The following is a 19,786-nucleotide window of genomic DNA, read 5'->3' as shown; positions in this document are numbered from 1 at the left end:
CTCTCCCGGCACTCTGCCAAAGAAGACGTCAGGAGCATACCTCCAAGTTGCACGCATACTGTAAGTAACAGGCTACGGCCTCCCACTTTGGTTAGTTTTGTTCTGGATTTTGACTCTAGTCCAACTACTTGCTTATAGGTTCACTGGTTACATACACCTACCTGTGCCTCGATAGACCCTAAGGGTGCCTTCACACCTACCGTATCGCAGCAGAAAATCCGCTGCGGATCCGCAGCAGATTTAACTAAATGAATGAACACAGCATCAAATCCGCACTTACAAATCCGCTGCGGATTTGACAGTGCGTATTTAATCCTGTGTTCATTCATTTAGTTAAATCCGCTGCAGATCTGCTGCGGATCCGCAGCGGATTTGACAGTGCGTATTTAATGCTGTGTTCATTCATTTAGTTAAATCTGCTGCGGATCCGCAGCGGATTTTTCTGCTGCGATACTGTAGGTGTGAAGGCACCCTAATAGGGGATTTAGTAAGTATGACAGTACATACATATTTAGTAACTCTAAGTTACATGACTGCATGCATTTATACCATCCTTCTATATCATACAGTGTCCACATGTGTTACGTTATCACGTGAGACATCATCCTGAGGGTCGCTTGTATAGGGGCACAGTGAGTACAGTATGCGGCAACATATGCTGTCACAATATCTATTGGCGTATTAAACATGCCTATGAATGTTGTTTTACATGTGACATGACCTATGTACAGGGCCGATTCTGGGGTCCGTGCCGCCTGAGGCAAATCTCAGGCCGCCGCCCCCCTCACTGGCACCCGAACCCCCCCCCCCCCCCCCCCCGCGCGCGCACGGCAAGCCCGACAATCATCATACATTACCAGCCCCACTCGCGCCCCCACCTCCCTGGAACACCCAGGGGCCGCGGCCACCGGAGCTCTTCAAGGCTGCTCTGCCCCTTTAAAAGCAGGGGGCTCCGCTACCACTAGCTGTTCTAACCAGTTCACTGAGCTTCCGGGACCGGTCACCTGATGCACGCTGGCCCCGGAAGCTCCAGCCCCGCGCACCACATCAGGTGACTTGTCCCGGAAGCTCAGTGGACTGGTTAGAACAGCTAATGATAGCGCAGCCCCTTGCTTTTAAAGGGGCAGAGCGGCCTTGAAGAGCTCCAGCGGCCGTGGCCCCTGGGTGTTAAAGGGAGGTGGGGGCGCGAGTGTATGTTCCGGAGGGGTCCAGGTTGGCAGAGTGGTAAGCGGCCCTTCAACTGAGAATCTGGGCGGCCCAGCGAGTATTTGCCTGGATCGTCAGATTATCAGTCTGGGCATGATTATGCCGCCCCCTGCAGGACCGCAAAATCTGCCGCCTGAGGCGGAATACTCATTCCGCCTCATGGCAGAAGCGGGCCTGCCTATGTACCCTTACTTATATTGACCCTTTACCCTACGGCCCCTGATGACGTAACGTACGGTGTTACTGAAACGCGTTGGGCGAGATGGTTTAATGGGAAATATGGTCTAACAGTTTCCTGGCTCCAACTGGACATTATGGTTTTGGACCATTAGGAGCATGATACATGTTGTTGTGCATTGGCACTTATAACTTGGTCGAGAGCTGTCAGAAATTTCTGTGAGTGTTTAAACTTTGGAATTGATATCTGTGGATACTTGACAGATGGTTCCTAGACACGACGAGACAGACTGACTTATAGCTCGTTTATATGACCTCACGTTGTTTGGAGAATCTTTTATTGTTAACATTTGGTACATGATGTACTTTTAATGCATACCGAATAAACTTGTAGTTTTTACTTTAAAAGTGTATCCTTCAGTATTCATTTCTAGTTTCTACGCAAGGATTAATAATTATTTGATTGTGGTGGGTGTACCCATTATTACACCATTTATATGTGTCTGTGATTTTTACCCCAGCCAGTAGGGGTCTCACTTTTCTCCCCACAGTTGCAGTGTGTGAAGGTTTAGCCTAACTGTGTTATTTTGTCCAATCACAGGTCCAATCACTCTTTCTGTCACACAACCCCATATAGGATAGGTGTTTCCTGTGAGAGTCAGTTTAGATCCAGTTCAGTCTATAGGACACAGACAAAGCCAAGAGTTCTTACTGCAGTGACTAAGCGGCCCTGGCTTAGGCCAGAGCCCTTGATGGGGGCTGAAACTGATTTCTATGAGACACAGAGACCACTAGTATTCAGTGCTAAGACTTGCGATAGACAGTGCAATAACCATGAGCTGAGTAAACCCTTGTCTACACCTGTCACCCCCTAAAGGGACTGATCCCCAGAAGAACAAAGTTGCTAAGTGCCAATGTATTCTACTGATTGCGCCTGACTAGCTTGGAGAATCTTGAGTAAGCTACACCCAGACACAGAGGCCTGGGACTCGTACTACCCTACCTGGGGGTCTCCAAGCTGGCGAACCAAAGGCGGTTATATATGAAAGCATATATATATTCATGGGTACGAGGATTTCTTCTTTCAAAGTTTCAAGCATCTACACTACAATCCCGGCAGAGTACTGTACCTATTAGACAAGGGCCCCTACACTACCCTCGCTGCACCAAGCACTTTCTCTACTTTTTCTTTTCTGGTCTGGCTATTATGAAGACTTCTCTGATTGACAACCTGTCTCCAAAGAATCTGCCAGAAAAACATTTTATTCTCTTTGCTCCAGCATTATCCTCATCTTTATACAAAGTCCCCATCTGTAGTTCTCCACACTGTATAGTTCAGCTAGACCCCTGTATGCCCCCATACAGTAGTTAGGCCTCTCTGTCCTCCCATACAGTAGTAAGAACCTTCTGTTCCTCCATATATTACAGGTGCTCTCTTTGCTCCCATATAATAGTTAGGTCCCCCCATGCCCCATATAGTAGTTAGGCCCTATTTTTGCCCCCAAAAAGTAATTAGATCGCCCTGCCCTGTATAGTAGTTACACTCCTCTGTGCACCAATAAACTCAGGACCCCTTCTGTGTATCAATATAGTGGTTAGGCCCCCTGTAGGTAGTTTCCCTTTTAGGCATCCTCCTGTAAGTAACTCTCCAGTAATAAGCCCTCCAGTATGTAGATTTCACCATGTGGACATCCTCTGTAGGTAATCCATTCTGCCAATTGCCCTCATGGGACTGTATGTTAGGAGGGGAGTCAGGGTCATCCAGAGTCATATTGATCACTAGTTACATACTGCCTGCCTTTTTTTTCTTTCGCTGAGCACTTGAGTTTTTCGGGATTCTTCACTCCACGGTGTCAGTGCTGAAGCAGCATAGAAGAAAGTTGATGAATCTACAAGAGAGAGAGAAGAGCAGGGTAAGGGGGACTATGGTCTATATTGGGGACAGGATGTGGGAGTAGGGTAATCCTATCATATATAGCCTATATATATATATATATATACCTGTAGGGATCAGGATATTCTAGCAACAGTTTCATTCTATTATTATAGAAGAAAAGGAAGGACACAGCAGACTTACTTTCACCAACCACTCCAGCCCCCCAAGGGTAAATTCTACGGCTCTGCAATGGTTTATATACTGTGTGTGATGTCATCATGAGTAGTACAGGAGCCATGTGTGATATCATCGTGTGCAGGGGAGGGGCCAACAATAACCAGTGCCATCATTGTGTGCAAGGGAGGGGCCACAATAACTGGTGTAAAGTAGAGCTGGCTCTGCTGCCCCGAGCAACCAATTAGATTCCACCACTCATTTTCCAAGAAATCTGTGAAGAATGAAGTTGAATCTGGTTGCTAGAGCCGGCTCGGTTTACAGCCCTCTGATAAATCTCCCTCATTATTTATAATGGGGAAAAATGTAAAATAAGTTTCATAGACCTGGAATGAACAGGATCTCTCAGTAGTATATAGTCCTCAACAGTGGCGGTCTTTGGCACCAAGCACCCCAAGCGATCGCTTGGGGCCCCCAACATCCAGGGGGGCCCCCACGTCCCGCTCTTGTGCTCAAGACCGCTAGACAGGGCCGCTGCCGCGCTCGCTGCTGCCATCTGAACTGTAACTATGAGCACTCGTAATGAGCGCTCATAGTTACATGCAGCAGCACTGACAGGGCGGGAGACATTGGCTCCCTTCCTGTCAGTCACTCTTGTGGCCGCAGAAAGGGCAGCTTTGTCCTTGTGGTGCCGGCACTCCAGTGACATCACTGGAGCATCGGCGCCAGGACAAGGGGAGTGCGGCCTCTTGTGATCGCAGGGAAAACCCTTCCTGTGGCCACAAGAGTGAAGAGAAGAGGAGACGCCCGGACCCAGGTGAGTATAAGTGTTTGTTTTATTGTGTTATATACTATATGGGAGGGGGGAGCACACAGGCGTGTTTAACTGGGGAGCGCACATCGGGGGTCTATATAACTAGGGGGAGCACACAGGGGGGCTATATAACAGGGGGAGCACACAGGGGGGCTATAGACTACTGGGGCTTCACAGAGGGGTCTATATACTACTGGGGGCAGCACACAGGGGTCTATATACTACTTGGGGCAGCAGAATGGGGTCTATATACAACTTGGAGAGCACACAGGCGGTAGCGCACAAGGGGTATATACTACTGGGGGCAACACACAGCGGTCTATTGTTTTGGAACGTGTGTCGAGGGTGGCCCCAAACATAACTTCGCTTGGGGCCCCAGAAATGCCAAGACCGCCCCTGGTCCCCAATAATGGCTATCTCTATGAAATTCTGCTAGATCCCATCCTATGGACCTCAGCAGTGTGTGACCTCCTCTGTAAATAACACTGGGGAAAGATCCTTATGGCGCACAGGAAATAGACAATGCACTGTAAGCTGAATAAATACAGAAATAAATAAAATACAGCTGTAAAACTGCAATATGTGGACACAGTCTGGAGGAGCACACTAAACTGCTTATTCACGTTCGCAATGACTAAACTCTACACTTGTTCATGACCAGACCATGAGGGGGTGCTACGTTCCCTCCCAGAGCTGGTAAATAGCTGCATAGCCGCTGCCATGACTGGCGAGGACTGCATCCTTATCACTGACAGTATTCAGTCACAACCTGGGCAAGTTGCGGGGCTGGGCGCATTCACTAGGCCTGAACAGTATCAGTGTGAGGCGGGGTGGGGGGTTCTGTATAGTACAGTACATGGGTGAGGGGGGTAATGTATCATACAATTACATTTACAATGTGAAATGAAATGGGACTGCTGCCATAAATCCACAAACAGGCCAATAGAGCATAAATTCAGTTGCCACCAGCAATATGGCGGGTTTAGTGGTATATCCGGAAGTGACGTCACGTCCAGCTTCCCGTCCTTCCCTCTGCCGGCCGTCATTGAGGATCTAGGGCACTCGTTTCTTCGTTCCTGCGCGTCAGTGTCATTCCGGAGGACAAAATGGCGGACAAGATAGGTAAGTGGTCGCAGCTTGTCTTCTTACTGGCGCAGCAGTCAGCATGGTGGAGTGCGGGCTGGGCGGGTGACGGACTCCTCCATATTGCACGTAACTGTGTGGCTGGTGTGGGTGAAGGCGCCTGCTGCTCGCTGTAGTCTCTGTATGTGCCCGGGGTCAGGAGGAGGCTGCGGATAGTCCGGATCATGGGGCGGAGGTGTGAGACCGCATGGGCCCCGGGCTTCTCATGGGAAGGGGTCACCTTGGTCATGTGGCTGCTTTCCCTGGCCCCTGGGTTGTAGACCTGCTCACTGCCTGTAGTGGTGAATGGATTCTGCAGAATGTAATGTCAGGCAAGACCGTGTTCATACTGTGCCCTTTGGTTGCGTTTTTAATTTGCCGTTTTAGTTTTCCTAAGTGAACTCCTATGTCCCTCAATTCACCAATCCATACAGAAAACACATGTTAGTTAACATTCAGTGTGAACACAGCCTGAGGATATGAGCTGTGTGTGACCTCCAGGCTTCCATAACCTGCCCCCTGGGTCATTGCATCCTACCCAGGGCGGTGATACTACATTGTAGAACTAGAATATAAGAGAATGGATATGTATCTGTAGACCCAACCCCATGTCAGGTGATGATGAGCTGATCTCCTTGCAGGCTAACCTGTGGCCCTCCAGCTGTTAAAAAAACTACACATCCCAGCATGCTGTGACAGTCCTCATGCTGCCATTGGTTTAGGGGATTTGCAGCAGCTGCAGAGCCATAGATTAGGGAACACTGCTCTGAGTGGACTTGTTGGCTGTACTATGGCCTCCTCAGTGTGATGGCACATAAGCCTCTAGTCGCTCGGTATAAGCCTCTAGTCGCTCGGTATAAGCCTCTAGTCGCTCGGTATAAGCCTCTAGTCGCTCGGTATAAGCCTCTAGTCGCTCGGTATAAGCCTCTAGTCGCTCGGTATAAGCCTCTAGTCGCTCGGTATAAGCCTCTAGTCGCTCGGTATAAGCCTCTAGTCGCTCGGTATAAGCCTCTAGTCGCTCGGTATAAGCCTCTAGTCGCTCGGTATAAGCCTCTAGTCGCTCGGTATAAGCCTCTAGTCGCTCGGTATAAGCCTCTAGTCGCTCGGTATAAGCCTCTAGTCGCTCGGTATAAGCCTCTAGTCGCTCGGTATAAGCCTCTAGTCGCTCGGTATAAGCCTTAGTCGCTCGGTATAAGCCTCTAGTCGCTCGGTATAAGCCTCTAGTCGCTCGGTATAAGCCTCTAGTCGCTCGGTATAAGCCTCTAGTCGCTCGGTATAAGCCTCTAGTCGCTCGGTATAAGCCTCTAGTCGCTCGGTATAAGCCTCTAGTCGCTCGGTATAAGCCTCTAGTCGCTCGGTATAAGCCTCTAGTCGCTCGGTATAAGCCTCTAGTCGCTCGGTATAAGCCTCTAGTCGCTCGGTATAAGCCTCTAGTCGCTCGGTATAAGCCTCTAGTCGCTCGGTATAAGCCTCTAGTCGCTCGGTATAAGCCTCTAGTCGCTCGGTATAAGCCTCTAGTCGCTCGGTATAAGCCTCTAGTCGCTCGGTATAAGCCTCTAGTCGCTCGGTATAAGCCTCTAGTCGCTCGGTAATAAGCCTCTAGTCGCTCGGTATAAGCCTCTAGTCGCTCGGTATAAGCCTCTAGTCGCTCGGTATAAGCCTCTAGTCGCTCGGTATAAGCCTCTAGTCGCTCGGTATAAGCCTCTAGTCGCTCGGTATAAGCCTCTAGTCGCTCGGTATAAGCCTCTAGTCGCTCGGTATAAGCCTCTAGTCGCTCGGTATAAGCCTCTAGTCGCTCGGTATAAGCCTCTAGTCGCTCGGTATAAGCCTCTAGTCGCTCGGTATAAGCCTCTAGTCGCTCGGTATAAGCCTCTAGTCGCTCGGTATAAGCCTCTAGTCGCTCGGTATAAGCCTCTAGTCGCTCGGTATAAGCCTCTAGTCGCTCGGTATAAGCCTCTAGTCGCTCGGTATAAGCCTCTAGTCGCTCGGTATAAGCCTCTAGTCGCTCGGTATAAGCCTCTAGTCGCTCGGTATAAGCCTCTAGTCGCTCGGTATAAGCCTCTAGTCGCTCGGTATAAGCCTCTAGTCGCTCGGTATAAGCCTCTAGTCGCTCGGTATAAGCCTCTAGTCGCTCGGTATAAGCCTCTAGTCGCTCGGTATAAGCCTCTAGTCGCTCGGTATAAGCCTCTAGTCGCTCGGTATAAGCCTCTAGTCGCTCGGTATAAGCCTCTAGTCGCTCGGTATAAGCCTCTAGTCGCTCGGTATAAGCCTCTAGTCGCTCGGTATAAGCCTCTAGTCGCTCGGTATAAGCCTCTAGTCGCTCGGTATAAGCCTCTAGTCGCTCGGTATAAGCCTCTAGTCGCTCGGTATAAGCCTCTAGTCGCTCGGTATAAGCCTCTAGTCGCTCGGTATAAGCCTCTAGTCGCTCGGTATAAGCCTCTAGTCGCTCGGTATAAGCCTCTAGTCGCTCGGTATAAGCCTCTAGTCGCTCGGTATAAGCCTCTAGTCGCTCGGTATAAGCCTCTAGTCGCTCGGTATAAGCCTCTAGTCGCTCGGTATAAGCCTCTAGTCGCTCGGTATAAGCCTCTAGTCGCTCGGTATAAGCCTCTAGTCGCTCGGTATAAGCCTCTAGTCGCTCGGTATAAGCCTCTAGTCGCTCGGTATAAGCCTCTAGTCGCTCGGTATAAGCCTCTAGTCGCTCGGTATAAGCCTCTAGTCGCTCGGTATAAGCCTCTAGTCGCTCGGTATAAGCCTCTAGTCGCTCGGTATAAGCCTCTAGTCGCTCGGTATAAGCCTCTAGTCGCTCGGTATAAGCCTCTAGTCGCTCGGTATAAGCCTCTAGTCGCTCGGTATAAGCCTCTAGTCGCTCGGTATAAGCCTCTAGTCGCTCGGTATAAGCCTCTAGTCGCTCGGTATAAGCCTCTAGTCGCTCGGTATAAGCCTCTAGTCGCTCGGTATAAGCCTCTAGTCGCTCGGTATAAGCCTCTAGTCGCTCGGTATAAGCCTCTAGTCGCTCGGTATAAGCCTCTAGTCGCTCGGTATAAGCCTCTAGTCGCTCGGTATAAGCCTCTAGTCGCTCGGTATAAGCCTCTAGTCGCTCGGTATAAGCCTCTAGTCGCTCGGTATAAGCCTCTAGTCGCTCGGTATAAGCCTCTAGTCGCTCGGTATAAGCCTCTAGTCGCTCGGTATAAGCCTCTAGTCGCTCGGTATAAGCCTCTAGTCGCTCGGTATAAGCCTCTAGTCGCTCGGTATAAGCCTCTAGTCGCTCGGTATAAGCCTCTAGTCGCTCGGTATAAGCCTCTAGTCGCTCGGTATAAGCCTCTAGTCGCTCGGTATAAGCCTCTAGTCGCTCGGTATAAGCCTCTAGTCGCTCGGTATAAGCCTCTAGTCGCTCGGTATAAGCCTCTAGTCGCTCGGTATAAGCCTCTAGTCGCTCGGTATAAGCCTCTAGTCGCTCGGTATAAGCCTCTAGTCGCTCGGTATAAGCCTCTAGTCGCTCGGTATAAGCCTCTAGTCGCTCGGTATAAGCCTCTAGTCGCTCGGTATAAGCCTCTAGTCGCTCGGTATAAGCCTCTAGTCGCTCGGTATAAGCCTCTAGTCGCTCGGTATAAGCCTCTAGTCGCTCGGTATAAGCCTCTAGTCGCTCGGTATAAGCCTCTAGTCGCTCGGTATAAGCCTCTAGTCGCTCGGTATAAGCCTCTAGTCGCTCGGTATAAGCCTCTAGTCGCTCGGTATAAGCCTCTAGTCGCTCGGTAGTAAGCCTCTAGGTCGCTCGGTATAAGCCTCTAGTCGCTCGGTATAAGCCTCTAGTCGCTCGGTATAAGCCTCTAGTCGCTCGGTATAAGCCTCTAGTCGCTCGGTATAAGCTCTAGTCGCTCGGTATAAGCCTCTAGTCGCTCGGTATAAGCCTCTAGTCGCTCGGTATAAGCCTCTAGTCGCTCGGTATAAGCCTCTAGTCGCTCGGTATAAGCCTCTAGTCGCTCGGTATAAGCCTCTAGTCGCTCGGTATAAGCCTCTAGTCGCTCGGTATAAGCCTCTAGTCGCTCGGTATAAGCCTCTAGTCGCTCGGTATAATCAGCTAGTCGCTCGGTATAAGCTCTAGTCGCTCGGTATAAGCCTCTAGTCGCTCGGTATAAGCCTCTAGTCGCTCGGTATAAGCCTCTAGTCGCTCGGTATAAGCCTCTAGTCGCTCGGTATAAGCCTCTAGTCGCTCGGTATAAGCCTCTAGTCGCTCGGTATAAGCCTCTAGTCGCTCGGTATAAGCCTCTAGTCGCTCGGTATAAGCCTCTAGTCGCTCGGTATAAGCCCTCTAGTCGCTCGGTATAGCCTCTAGTTTCGTCGGTAATAAGCCTCTGGTCGCTCGTATAAGCTGCTAGTCGCTTCGGTGTATAAGCCTCTGATTCGCTCGATGGTTGGGATTATAAGCTCTAGATCGCTCGGTGATAAGCCTCTAGTCGCTCGGTATGAAGCCCTCTAGTCGCTTCGGTATAAAGCCTCTAGTTCCGGCTCGGTATAAGCCTCTAGTCGCTCTAGGGTAGTAAGCCTCTAGTCGCTCGGATAAGCCTCTAGTAGTCGCTCGGTATAAGCATCTAGTCGCCTCGGTATAAGCCTCTAGTCGCTTCGGTATATAGCCCTCTTAGTCGCTCGGTATAAGGCCTCTAGTCGCTCGGTATAAGCCTCTAGTCGCTCGGTAATAAGCCTCTAGGCGCTCGGTATACAGCCTCTAGTCGCTCGGTATAAGCCTCTAGTCGCTCGGTATAAGCCTCTAGTCGCTCGGTATATAGCCTCTAGTCGCTCGGTATAAGCCTCTAGTCGCTCGGTATAAGCCTCTAGTCGCTCGGTATAAGCCTCTAGTCGCTCGGTATAAGCCTCTAGTCGCTCGGTATAAGCCTCTAGTCGCTCGGTATAAGCCTCTAGTCGCTCGGTATAAGCCTCTAGTCGCTCGGTATAAGCCTCCAGTCGCTCGGTATAAGCCTCTAGTCGCTCGGTATAAGCCTCCAGTCACTTGGTGTAACTTTCTTTTCAGTTCCCTTGGCAGAGAAGAGACTCCTGGATGTGAAGCTCGGACAGCTGCCCAGCTGGTTCTCTACATGCAACTTTACTCCCAATGGAATCTTTGCTTCCCTGCACAGAGGTAAGGATGATAGGCACACACTTCTCCGCTCCTGCATTGTCATTCCATTTGTAGTGTGAAGGTGGCCACACATTTGCAGCTGTTTTATATGAAGATGGGAACCTCTATATCAGGGGTAGAGAACCTTGGCTCCCCACCTGTTGGAAAACTACAACTCCCATCATGCCTGCACAACCAAAGATTTACTGTCCAGGCATGATGGGAGTTGTAGTTTTGCAACAGCCCGAGAGCCAAGGTTCCCTACCCCTGCTCTATATGGTGGCATCTGAAGTGTCCTGTTACTGAAATTCTCTAGTGATCATCTGATCTGATCCCTGCTCCCGATTCTTTTGTTTTGACATGTTAACAGAATGTACCCACAACTATCTGATTGCAGGTGGTCAGACCTCTACCCCCCCCCCCCAATCATCTTGAATAGACATCTATTAGAATTGAGCAGTGGGGGCTGCCTGGGTGATTTTTAGATTGTCCGGGCAGCCCATAGAAGATAGTAATGGTCTGCTGCTGCTCTTCTTACATGGAGTGACGGCAGCAGAATGTTCCTATCGTGGTCGTTTGTTCAAATTGTTGAAAGACAATCAGCCAACATCGTGCATGTTGGCTGATCATTGCCTTTTATTACACAAATTGATTATTTGCTGTAAAGGCCAATAATCCCTTTGTTTAAGAAGGACTTAGGGCTCGTTCCCACTGAGGAAAGGTAGCGGAATTCCGCGACGGAATTGTCCGCCGCGGAATGCCGTTAGCCTCCCGCTCATAATGGGAGTCTATGGGAGGCGCGCGCTCCTGCCCTGTCCGCGCTGAAGAATGAACATGTTCATTCTTCAGCGCGGACAGGGCAGGAGCGCGCGCCTCCCATAGACTCCCATTATGAGCGGGAGGCTAACGGCATTCCGCGGCGGACAATTCCGTCGCGGAATTCCGCTACCTTTCCTCAGTGGGAACGAGCCTTTAAGACTGTTTTCTGACAAGAGTCTCAGAACCCAGGAGGAGTTCCGGTGCTATCTTGGTCCTCCTCCTCACCGTCCGCCCGCTTGCTGCTGTTGTGCCTGCTGGGAGGTGACAGGACGCCGGCGCGCTATCATCGGCCCTCCTGCTTCTGCTATGGCGCCTGCCAGGAGGTATGTTGCAGGGGGAAATGATAGAATTCATTCCATCGTTTCCCTGAAAGGGGTCAGGAATTTGATCAAATCCCTGATTTTCTTCAGGGAAATGATGGAATGGCTTGGTCATTTCATCATTTCCCAGGATTTGATCAAATCCCAGGATTCTATCATTTCACTGCAACATATATGTTGATCAATGCAGCAGACACCTGGAGTTGCTATTTCAAGGAAAGCTTGTTAAGTGAGTAAATGAAAAGAACTGAAGCTGATAATGCTATACTGTACTAAGAAACTATGCACTTTTTCTATCCTCTATAAAAAAACAAACTCCTATTAGCAAGTAATGCACAATGTCTTATAACTTTGTACCCTTAAATTCTTGTCTGTTTTTATTCCTTAGGTTATCATCGCTATTATAATAAGTACGTCAATGTGAAGAAGGGAGGAGTTGGAGGTGTTGCCATGGTGTTTGTTTCTTATATAATATTGAGCTACATCTGGGGGTATGATCACATCAGTAAGTGACTTAAAAATAAGTAACTGTACAGAAGGGGTAGTGGTGACATAGACTTAGGCATATGTGTGTGGTCAAGCAAAATGCTCTTAAAAACATGTTAGTAAATGAAGAGTGCTGGAAGCCTGTGTTCCCACATATACATGCTTTTTTCTGAAAATCACTGTTTGAAACTCAGCATAAAGGCATCATGGGCAAACACAATAACACTCCTCCATCCCTGACTGTATCCTGGCTGGTATCTTCCTCTGCACTGCAGCCTCTAGTGGCCCTCAGGTGATCCTTAGTCGTTGCAGGACAACTGAGCAAGGACTTAGCCAGGAGAGGAAGTGTTGAAGCATTAGTGTCACTTCTGGACAAGTCCAAAATGAACAGATGTGTCAAATGTTTAGATCACACTGGGTCTTAATCCTGATATTTGTAACCAGGAAAAGCATGCTATACTCCCTGGCTGTCCTCTGGATCAGACTCATTACATGAGTTTGGACTTCCCTGTGCATAGTTTACAGTTGTTGTTGCCTGGTCAACATGGTAAGCCTATAGAAATGGAACTAACATTTAAGTTCCCATGTTTGAAAACTTTCTGTAAAGTAGCAGGACACCTGTCAAAATGGTGATCTATATAGATTGCTGCTTAGTGTCTGGCCCCAAAGTGGGCATTGCCATTTAACCCCTTTCCTGCTGGTCCAAGTGTAGAGTGTTCAACCCAGCAAGTAACCAGTATCACTACTCTGTCTGGCCTCAATGAAGCGTAGCATCCTCACTCCTTTGTTGACTGGAGAGATGGCATAGACCACATACCACTTTGCATGGCTCAACCTCAGGAGCAGGAGGTGGTTCCCTAGGTCTGCCTGGCCAGGGAATTTATAGCAGTAAGCTGGGGATGCATATGCTTCTCTAGGTCACTATTGTATAGCACTTTTTGTGAAGTTTGGAGAAACCCATATTTGTTTCAGTCAACACTGCTTACTGAAGAGTTTTGTGCATCTCCACCCCCCCCCCCCCTCATTTTCTTTTTTTTGAAGACTCTAGCCTGCTTTTATGTTTCCATAGCACGCTAAGTGTGGAGAATAAATGTAGTGGCATTTTTGCAAAATCTTTCAGCTGTATGCAAATTAGGTGGTTTGGTTCACTGGGGGGTGGGACTACTACCCTTACTGCACTGATCCTCGTGAATATAAAGGTGACACTCTGCAGAGACATCACCCCTGAGCTCTGGATGAATATTCAAGAGGAAGGATGGGGGGTAGTTCTGCTCCCAGTGCACTAAACTGCCTAATTTGCATAGTGATATAAAGATTTAGTAAAAACAGTGCTGTGGATTAGGATGTCTTCAAACCTGCAGTTTTTCCTTAAATAATTGTAATGTTGTAAAAATAATATATTTTGCTTTATCTGATTTTATTTTCCAGAGCATGATCGCTGGAGAAAGTACCACTGACTACAAGAGTCCACCCAATGTACACCAGATGCTTCTGTCTCTCTTCTGTATTAAATCTGTCTAGTAAAACAATTCTGGATGTGTTGTCATTTTTCTAGCTATGGACCATGGAACCATCTCGAGTTGTCTGCATCCTTCTTGGCCAAGATGCCCCTTCAATCTGGCTACCATCCAATATACCTGAAGGTCTTACCTGAAGACCACCCTAACAACGTCACCACATGTCCTACTGACTCAATCTCAGCCACATTACCTGGAAGAGGCATGCACGATGGGTGATTGGCATCACAGGACCACTGCACATGTGCAGCAGAGGCTAAATCACACACCCCCAGCCCATTTAAAGGGGTTATCCAGTGCTACAAAACATGGCCACTTTCTTTCAGAGGCAACACAGCAGTCGGATCAAAACGTCCGATCTTCACAAATATGGTATTAAAAACTAGAGATCATGGCAGAAAAAATGACGCCCTATAGGTGTAAAAATAAAAGCGCTATAAGCATCACAATAGGCACATTTTATTGCCAATTAATTTCCAAAAAAAAGGATTTCATTAAAAATAATGTTACATTAGAAAATCTGTGTAAACCTGCATATGGTTGTGTTCGGACTGACCTATAGAATAATAGTATGTCGCTTTTACCGTATAATGTATTACGTAGACACAGGAATCTCCCAACCGTTACCATATTGCATTCTTTTTTACGATTTCAGCAATTTATATCTTCATAAATAATAATTTTGGGGTTCCATCATACATGTTATGGTAGAATGAAAGACGCCATTACAAAGTACAACTATTCCTGTAACAAACAAGCCTTTACATGGCCCTGTAGATAGAAAACTAAAACTGCTAGAACTCTTAGAAGGGGAGGAGGGAAAAAACATAAGCGAAAAGAACAAAATTTTCGTGGTTCACTGGGTCATTTAGGGCCTGGTCCTCAAAGGGTTAAGGTGCCGCGGACATCTAGTGAGTAGACGCATACCTCGTGCTCCCACTGGCCAGACCATATCCGCTTGCTCAGTTAGTACTCTTTTATACTAACATGTTTTATGACTGCCAGCCAGAGTCTCATGATCAGCATCTGTATGCTCTTCACAGCGCATCTCCTATCCAGGGGCGGTCTTGGCATTTCTGGGGCCCCAAGCAAAGTTATGTCTGGGGCCCCCCCCTCGACATGCGTTCCAAAACAATAGACCGCTGTGTGTTGCCCCCAGTAGTATTTACCCCTTGTGCGCTACCACCAGTAATATATACCCCTTGTTTGCTTCCCCCAGTAGTATATAGACCCCTGTGTGTTCCCCAGTTATATATAGCCCCCTTTGTGCTCCCCCAGAAGTATATAAACCTCCTGTGTGCTGCCCCAGTTGTATATAGACCCCCTGTGTGCTGCCCCCAGTCGTATATACACCGTGTGCTCCCCCACTAGTATATAGGCCCCCTGTGTCTCCCTCAGGGGTATTTAGCCTCCCTGTGTGCTTCCGCACTTGGCTATAGACCTCCTGTGTGGCTCCCCCACTTGGATATAGACCCCTGTGTGCTCCTCCAGTAGTATATAAACCCCCTGTGTGGTTCCCCCAGTAGTATACAGACCCCCTGTGTGCCCCACCAGTATTATATAGACCCTTTGTGTGCTGCCCCAGTAGTATACAGACTCCTGTGTGCTCCCCGAGTTATATATAGACCACCTGTGTGCCTCACAAGTAGTATATAGACTCCCTGTATGTTCCCCCAGTAGTATATAGACCCCCTGTGTGTTCCCCCAGTAGTATATAGACCCCCTGTGTGCTCTCCCACTTGGATATAGACCTCCTGTGTGCTCTCCAAGTTGTATATAGACCCCATTCTGCTGCCCCAAGTAGTATATAGACCCCTTGTGTGCTGCCCTCAGTAGTATATAGAGCCCTCTGTGAAGCCCCAGTAGTCTATAGCCCCCCCCTGTGATATAGCTCCCCTGTGTTCTTCCCCATTTATATAGCCCCCCACTGTGCACTCCCCCAGTTAAACAGACCCCTGTGTGCTCCCCCTGTGCGCTCATTACGAGTGCTTATAGTTACAGTTCAGATGGCAGCAGCGAGCCGGGCAGCGACCCTGTCCAGCGGTCTTGAGCATAAGAGCGGGGCGTGGGGGCCCCAAGCGATCGCTTGGTGTGCTTGGTGCCAAAGACCGCCACTGCTCCTATCAGGAGTACATACACTATCATCCTGTGACTGGAACTCCCTCATCTAAAGACTCCAGCATTACCAACAACTGCAGCGGGCAATACAGTTACCTAGACAAGCCCCTTCCATCCTTCCTGCTTTAAAGAGGTTATCCAGTGCTACAAAAACATGGCCACTTTTCCCCCTACTGTTGTCTCCAGTTCAGGTGCAGTTTGCAATTAAGCTCCATTTACTTCAATGGAACTAATAGTGCGTTTACACAGGCAGATTTATCTGACCAATTTTGGAAGCCAAAGTCAGGAATGGACTTAAAAAGACAGGGAATCTCAGTCTTTCCTTTATGACCTGCACCCTGTTTATAGTCTGTTCCTGGCTTTGGCTTAAAAAATCTGTCAGATAAATCTCTCTGTGTAAACGCACCATAAGTTTCAAAACCCCACCCAAACTGGAGACAACAGTAGGGGGAAAGTGGCCATGTTTTTGTAGCGCTGGATAACCCCTTTAAGGACTTCTGAACAGCTTGCTACCCAAGAAAGTGAACTAAAATAACTTACCAATTCATTGTAGTGCACAACTCGGGCAGCCTAAAGGGGTTATCCAGCGCTACAAAAACATGGCCACTTTCCCCCTACTGTTGTTTAAAGTTTGGGTGGGGTTTTGAAACTCGGCTCTATTGAAGTAAATGGAGCTTAATTGCAAACTGCACCTGACCTGGAGACAACAGTAGGGGGAAAAGTGACCATGTTTTTGTAGCGCTGGATAACCCCTTTAAAGGGATTATCCAGTGAAAATCTTTTTTTCAGTCTGACACCGTTCTCTCTGCTGGCATCTCTGGCCGAGGCAGGAACTCTGTCTCTGTTTTCTATAAATCCCCATAGAAAACCTCTCCTGCTCTGGACAGTTCCTGTCTCAGACAGAGATGTCAGCAGAGAGCACTGTGTCAGACTGACAATAAAACACCAAATTTCCTGCATGACATATAGTAGCTAATAAGTATGGAGAGACTTGAAATTTTCTCTGGATAACCCCTTTAACCCTTTGAGGACCAGGCCCAAAATGACCCAGAGGACCACGCAAATTTTGATCTTTGCGCTTTCGTTTTTCCCTCCTCCCCTTCTAAGAGCTCTAGCACTCTGTTTTCTATCTACAGGCCATGTAAGTGCTTATTTTTTACAGGAATAGTTGTACTGTGTAATGGCGTCTTTCATTTTACCGTAACATGTATGATGGAATTCCAAATATATTATTTATGAAGATATAAATAGGTGAAATCGTAAAAAAGAATGCAATATGGTAATGTTTGGGGGGTTCCTGTGTCTACATAATGCACTATATGGTAAAAGCGACATGATACAATTATTCTATAGGTCAGTCCGAACACAACCATATGCAGGTTTACACAGATTCTCTAATGTTATACATACTTTTTTTTAATGAAATCCTTTTTTTTTGGAAATTAATTATTAATAAAATGGCCCTATTGTGACACTTATAACAGTTTTATTTTTTCACCTATGAGGCTGTATGGGGTGTCATGTTTTCCGCCATGATCTCTAGTTTTCATTAATACCATATTTGTGAAGATTGGACGTTTTGATCACTTTTTATTAATTTTTTATATATATATAATGTAACAAAATCGGTAATCCGCGCACTTTTTCCCTCTTTTCGTGTACGCCTATCACCATTCGCAATAACGTTTGTTATATTTTAATAGATCGGACAATTACGCACGCTACGGTATATTATGTATTTGTTTATTTTTATATGTTTTATTTATATAATGGGAAAGGGGGGTGATTCAAACTTTTAATGGGGGAGGGGTTTTGGGGTAGTGTGTTAGTGATTTTAACTTTTTTTTATACGTTTTAAGTCCCTTTGGGGGACTTGTACATACATTACTTTCATTTTATACACTGATCACTGCTATGGCATAGGCATAGCATTGATCAGTGTTATCAGCACTCTGCTGATTAAGGCTCAGTGACCAGAGCGCCGATCGGACCGCGCGAAGGCAGGTGAGAGACCTCCGGCAGTCCGTTTGAACTCTCGGGACCCCCGCAGTCATGATCGCGGCGTTTAAGGAGTTAATGTCATGCTGCAGCGTGTCATTAACGGTGAGGTGCTGATTGCAGCCGGCTCCACCTGCTCCGGAGCGCGCTTCATAGCACAGGACGTACCGGTACGTCCAGGGTCGTCTGGGCACAGACTTCCAGGACGTACCGGTACATCCTAGGTCGTCTAGGGGTTAAAATAGGGTGATGACTATCACGTATCTTACATATTTATTTTCTTTAGTGCACTCACATTTTTTTTGTCATAAGTACAACCTCAATTCCAAAAAAGTTGGGACACTAAACAAATTGTGAATAAAAACTGAATGCAATGATGTGGAGGTGCCAACATCTAATATTTTATTCATAATACAACACAAATCACAGACCAATTTTGGAAGCCAAAGTCAGGAATGGACTTGGAAGACAGGGAATCTCAGTCTTTCCTTTATGACCTGCAACTTGTTTATAGTCTGTTCCTGGCTTTGGCTTCAAAAATCTGTCAGATAAATCTCTCTGTGTAAACACACCATAAGAGAATGTAATATTTTAAGTGAAAAATATTTTCAAAATTTCAGTGTCTACAAATCCCCCAAAAGCTGAGACCATGCCGTTATTACCAGTGCGTGGCATCCTCCCTTCTTACAACAGTCAACAGACGTCTGGGGACAGAGGAGATCGGTTTCTCAAGTTTAGAAATAGGAATGCTCTCCCATTCATGTCTAATACAGGCCTCTAACTGTTCAATCGTCTTGGGCCTTCTTTGTCGCACCTTACTCTTTATGATGCGCCAAATGTTCTCTATAGGTGAAAGATCTGGACTGCAGGCTGGTCATATTAGTACCCGGATCCTTCTCCTACGTAGCCATGATGTTGTGATTGCTGCAGAATGTGGTCTAGCATTATCTTGTTGAATAATGCAGGGTCTTCCCTGAAAGAGATGACGACTAGATGGGAGCATATGTTGTTCTAGAACCTGAACCTAGCTCTCTGCATTAATGGTGCCTTTCCAGACATGCAATCTGCCCATGCCACAAGCACTCATGCAACCCCATACCATCAGTGATGCAGGTTTCTGAACGGAGCGTTAATAACAACTTGGGTTGTCCTTGTCCTCTCTGGTCTGGATGACATGGCGTCCCACTGTTCCATAAAAAACTTCAAATCGTGACTCATCTGACCACAGAACAGTTTTCCATTTTGCCACACTCCATTTTAAATGAGCCCTGGCGCAGTGCAATGGGCTGAGCTTGTGAAGCTTGCTTAGAAATGGCTTCCTCTTTGCACTGTAGAGTTTCAGCTGGCAACGGCGGATGGCACAGTGGATTGAGTTCACTGACAATGCTTTCTGGAAGTATTCCTCAGCCCATTCTGTTATTTCCTTGACAGTGCCATTCCTGTATGAGGTGCAGTGACGTTTAAGAGCCCAGAGATCACGAGCATCCAGTAGAGTTTACGGCCTTGACCCTTAGGGTGCGTTTACACAAAAAGATTTATCTGACAGATTTTGGAAGCCAAAGCCAGTAATGGATTTGAAAAGAGGATAGATCCCAGTCTTTCCTTTATGACCTGATCCCTCTTTATAGTCTGTTCCTGGTTTTGGCTTCAAAGATCTGTCAGATAAATCTGTCTGTGTAAACGCACCATTACACACAGCGATTATTCCAGATTCTCTGAATCTTTTGATAATGTTATGTATGGACGATGATGATAATTTTAAATTCTTGGCTATTTTACGCTGGGTAACAGCATCCTGGTATTGCTGGTATCTTTCTGCGCAACAATGGTGGAATTGGTGACACTCCGAGTAGCTCTTTTTATACCCAAACATGTTGTAAATTTACCTAATTAGTGTTGATTGGTCTTCCAGCTGTTCGTTATATGCTCAATGTAATTTTTCTAGCCGCTTCTTGCTGCTTGTCCCAACTTTTTTGGCATTTGTAGACACTGTGAAATTTTGAAACAACTGAACTTAAACTTTTAATCTGTGAATTGTGTTTTATT

General features: G+C 47.3%; 1 protein-coding gene across 1 annotated transcript; it reads left to right on the top strand.

Moving 5' to 3' along the window:
- The first annotated feature begins 5,259 nt into the window (after nucleotides 1-5,259).
- On the top strand, nucleotides 5,260-13,636 carry ATP5MF (ATP synthase membrane subunit f). Its single transcript, XM_069983615.1, has 4 exons — nucleotides 5,260-5,369; nucleotides 10,396-10,503; nucleotides 12,010-12,126; nucleotides 13,536-13,636. The coding sequence occupies exons 1-4, from the start codon at nucleotides 5,354-5,356 to the stop codon at nucleotides 13,562-13,564; spliced, it is 270 nt and encodes an 89-aa protein (XP_069839716.1). The 5' UTR covers nucleotides 5,260-5,353; the 3' UTR covers nucleotides 13,565-13,636.
- The last annotated feature ends 6,150 nt before the right edge of the window (nucleotides 13,637-19,786 follow it).

This window comes from Dendropsophus ebraccatus, chromosome 9, assembly GCF_027789765.1.
Source record: "Dendropsophus ebraccatus isolate aDenEbr1 chromosome 9, aDenEbr1.pat, whole genome shotgun sequence".
NCBI classification, from domain to species: domain Eukaryota; kingdom Metazoa; phylum Chordata; class Amphibia; order Anura; family Hylidae; genus Dendropsophus; species Dendropsophus ebraccatus.
The sequence above is the reverse complement of the archived record's forward strand: the minus strand, read 5'-3'. Positions and strand labels throughout refer to the sequence as shown.

Coding starts and splice junctions, on each gene's coding strand:
- ATP5MF (XM_069983615.1), top strand. Junction 10,504..12,009: donor CTTTGCTTCCCTGCACAGAG/GTAAGGATGATA, acceptor TTTATTCCTTAG/GTTATCATCGCTATTATAAT. Junction 12,127..13,535: donor CTGGGGGTATGATCACATCA/GTAAGTGACTTA, acceptor TTTATTTTCCAG/AGCATGATCGCTGGAGAAAG.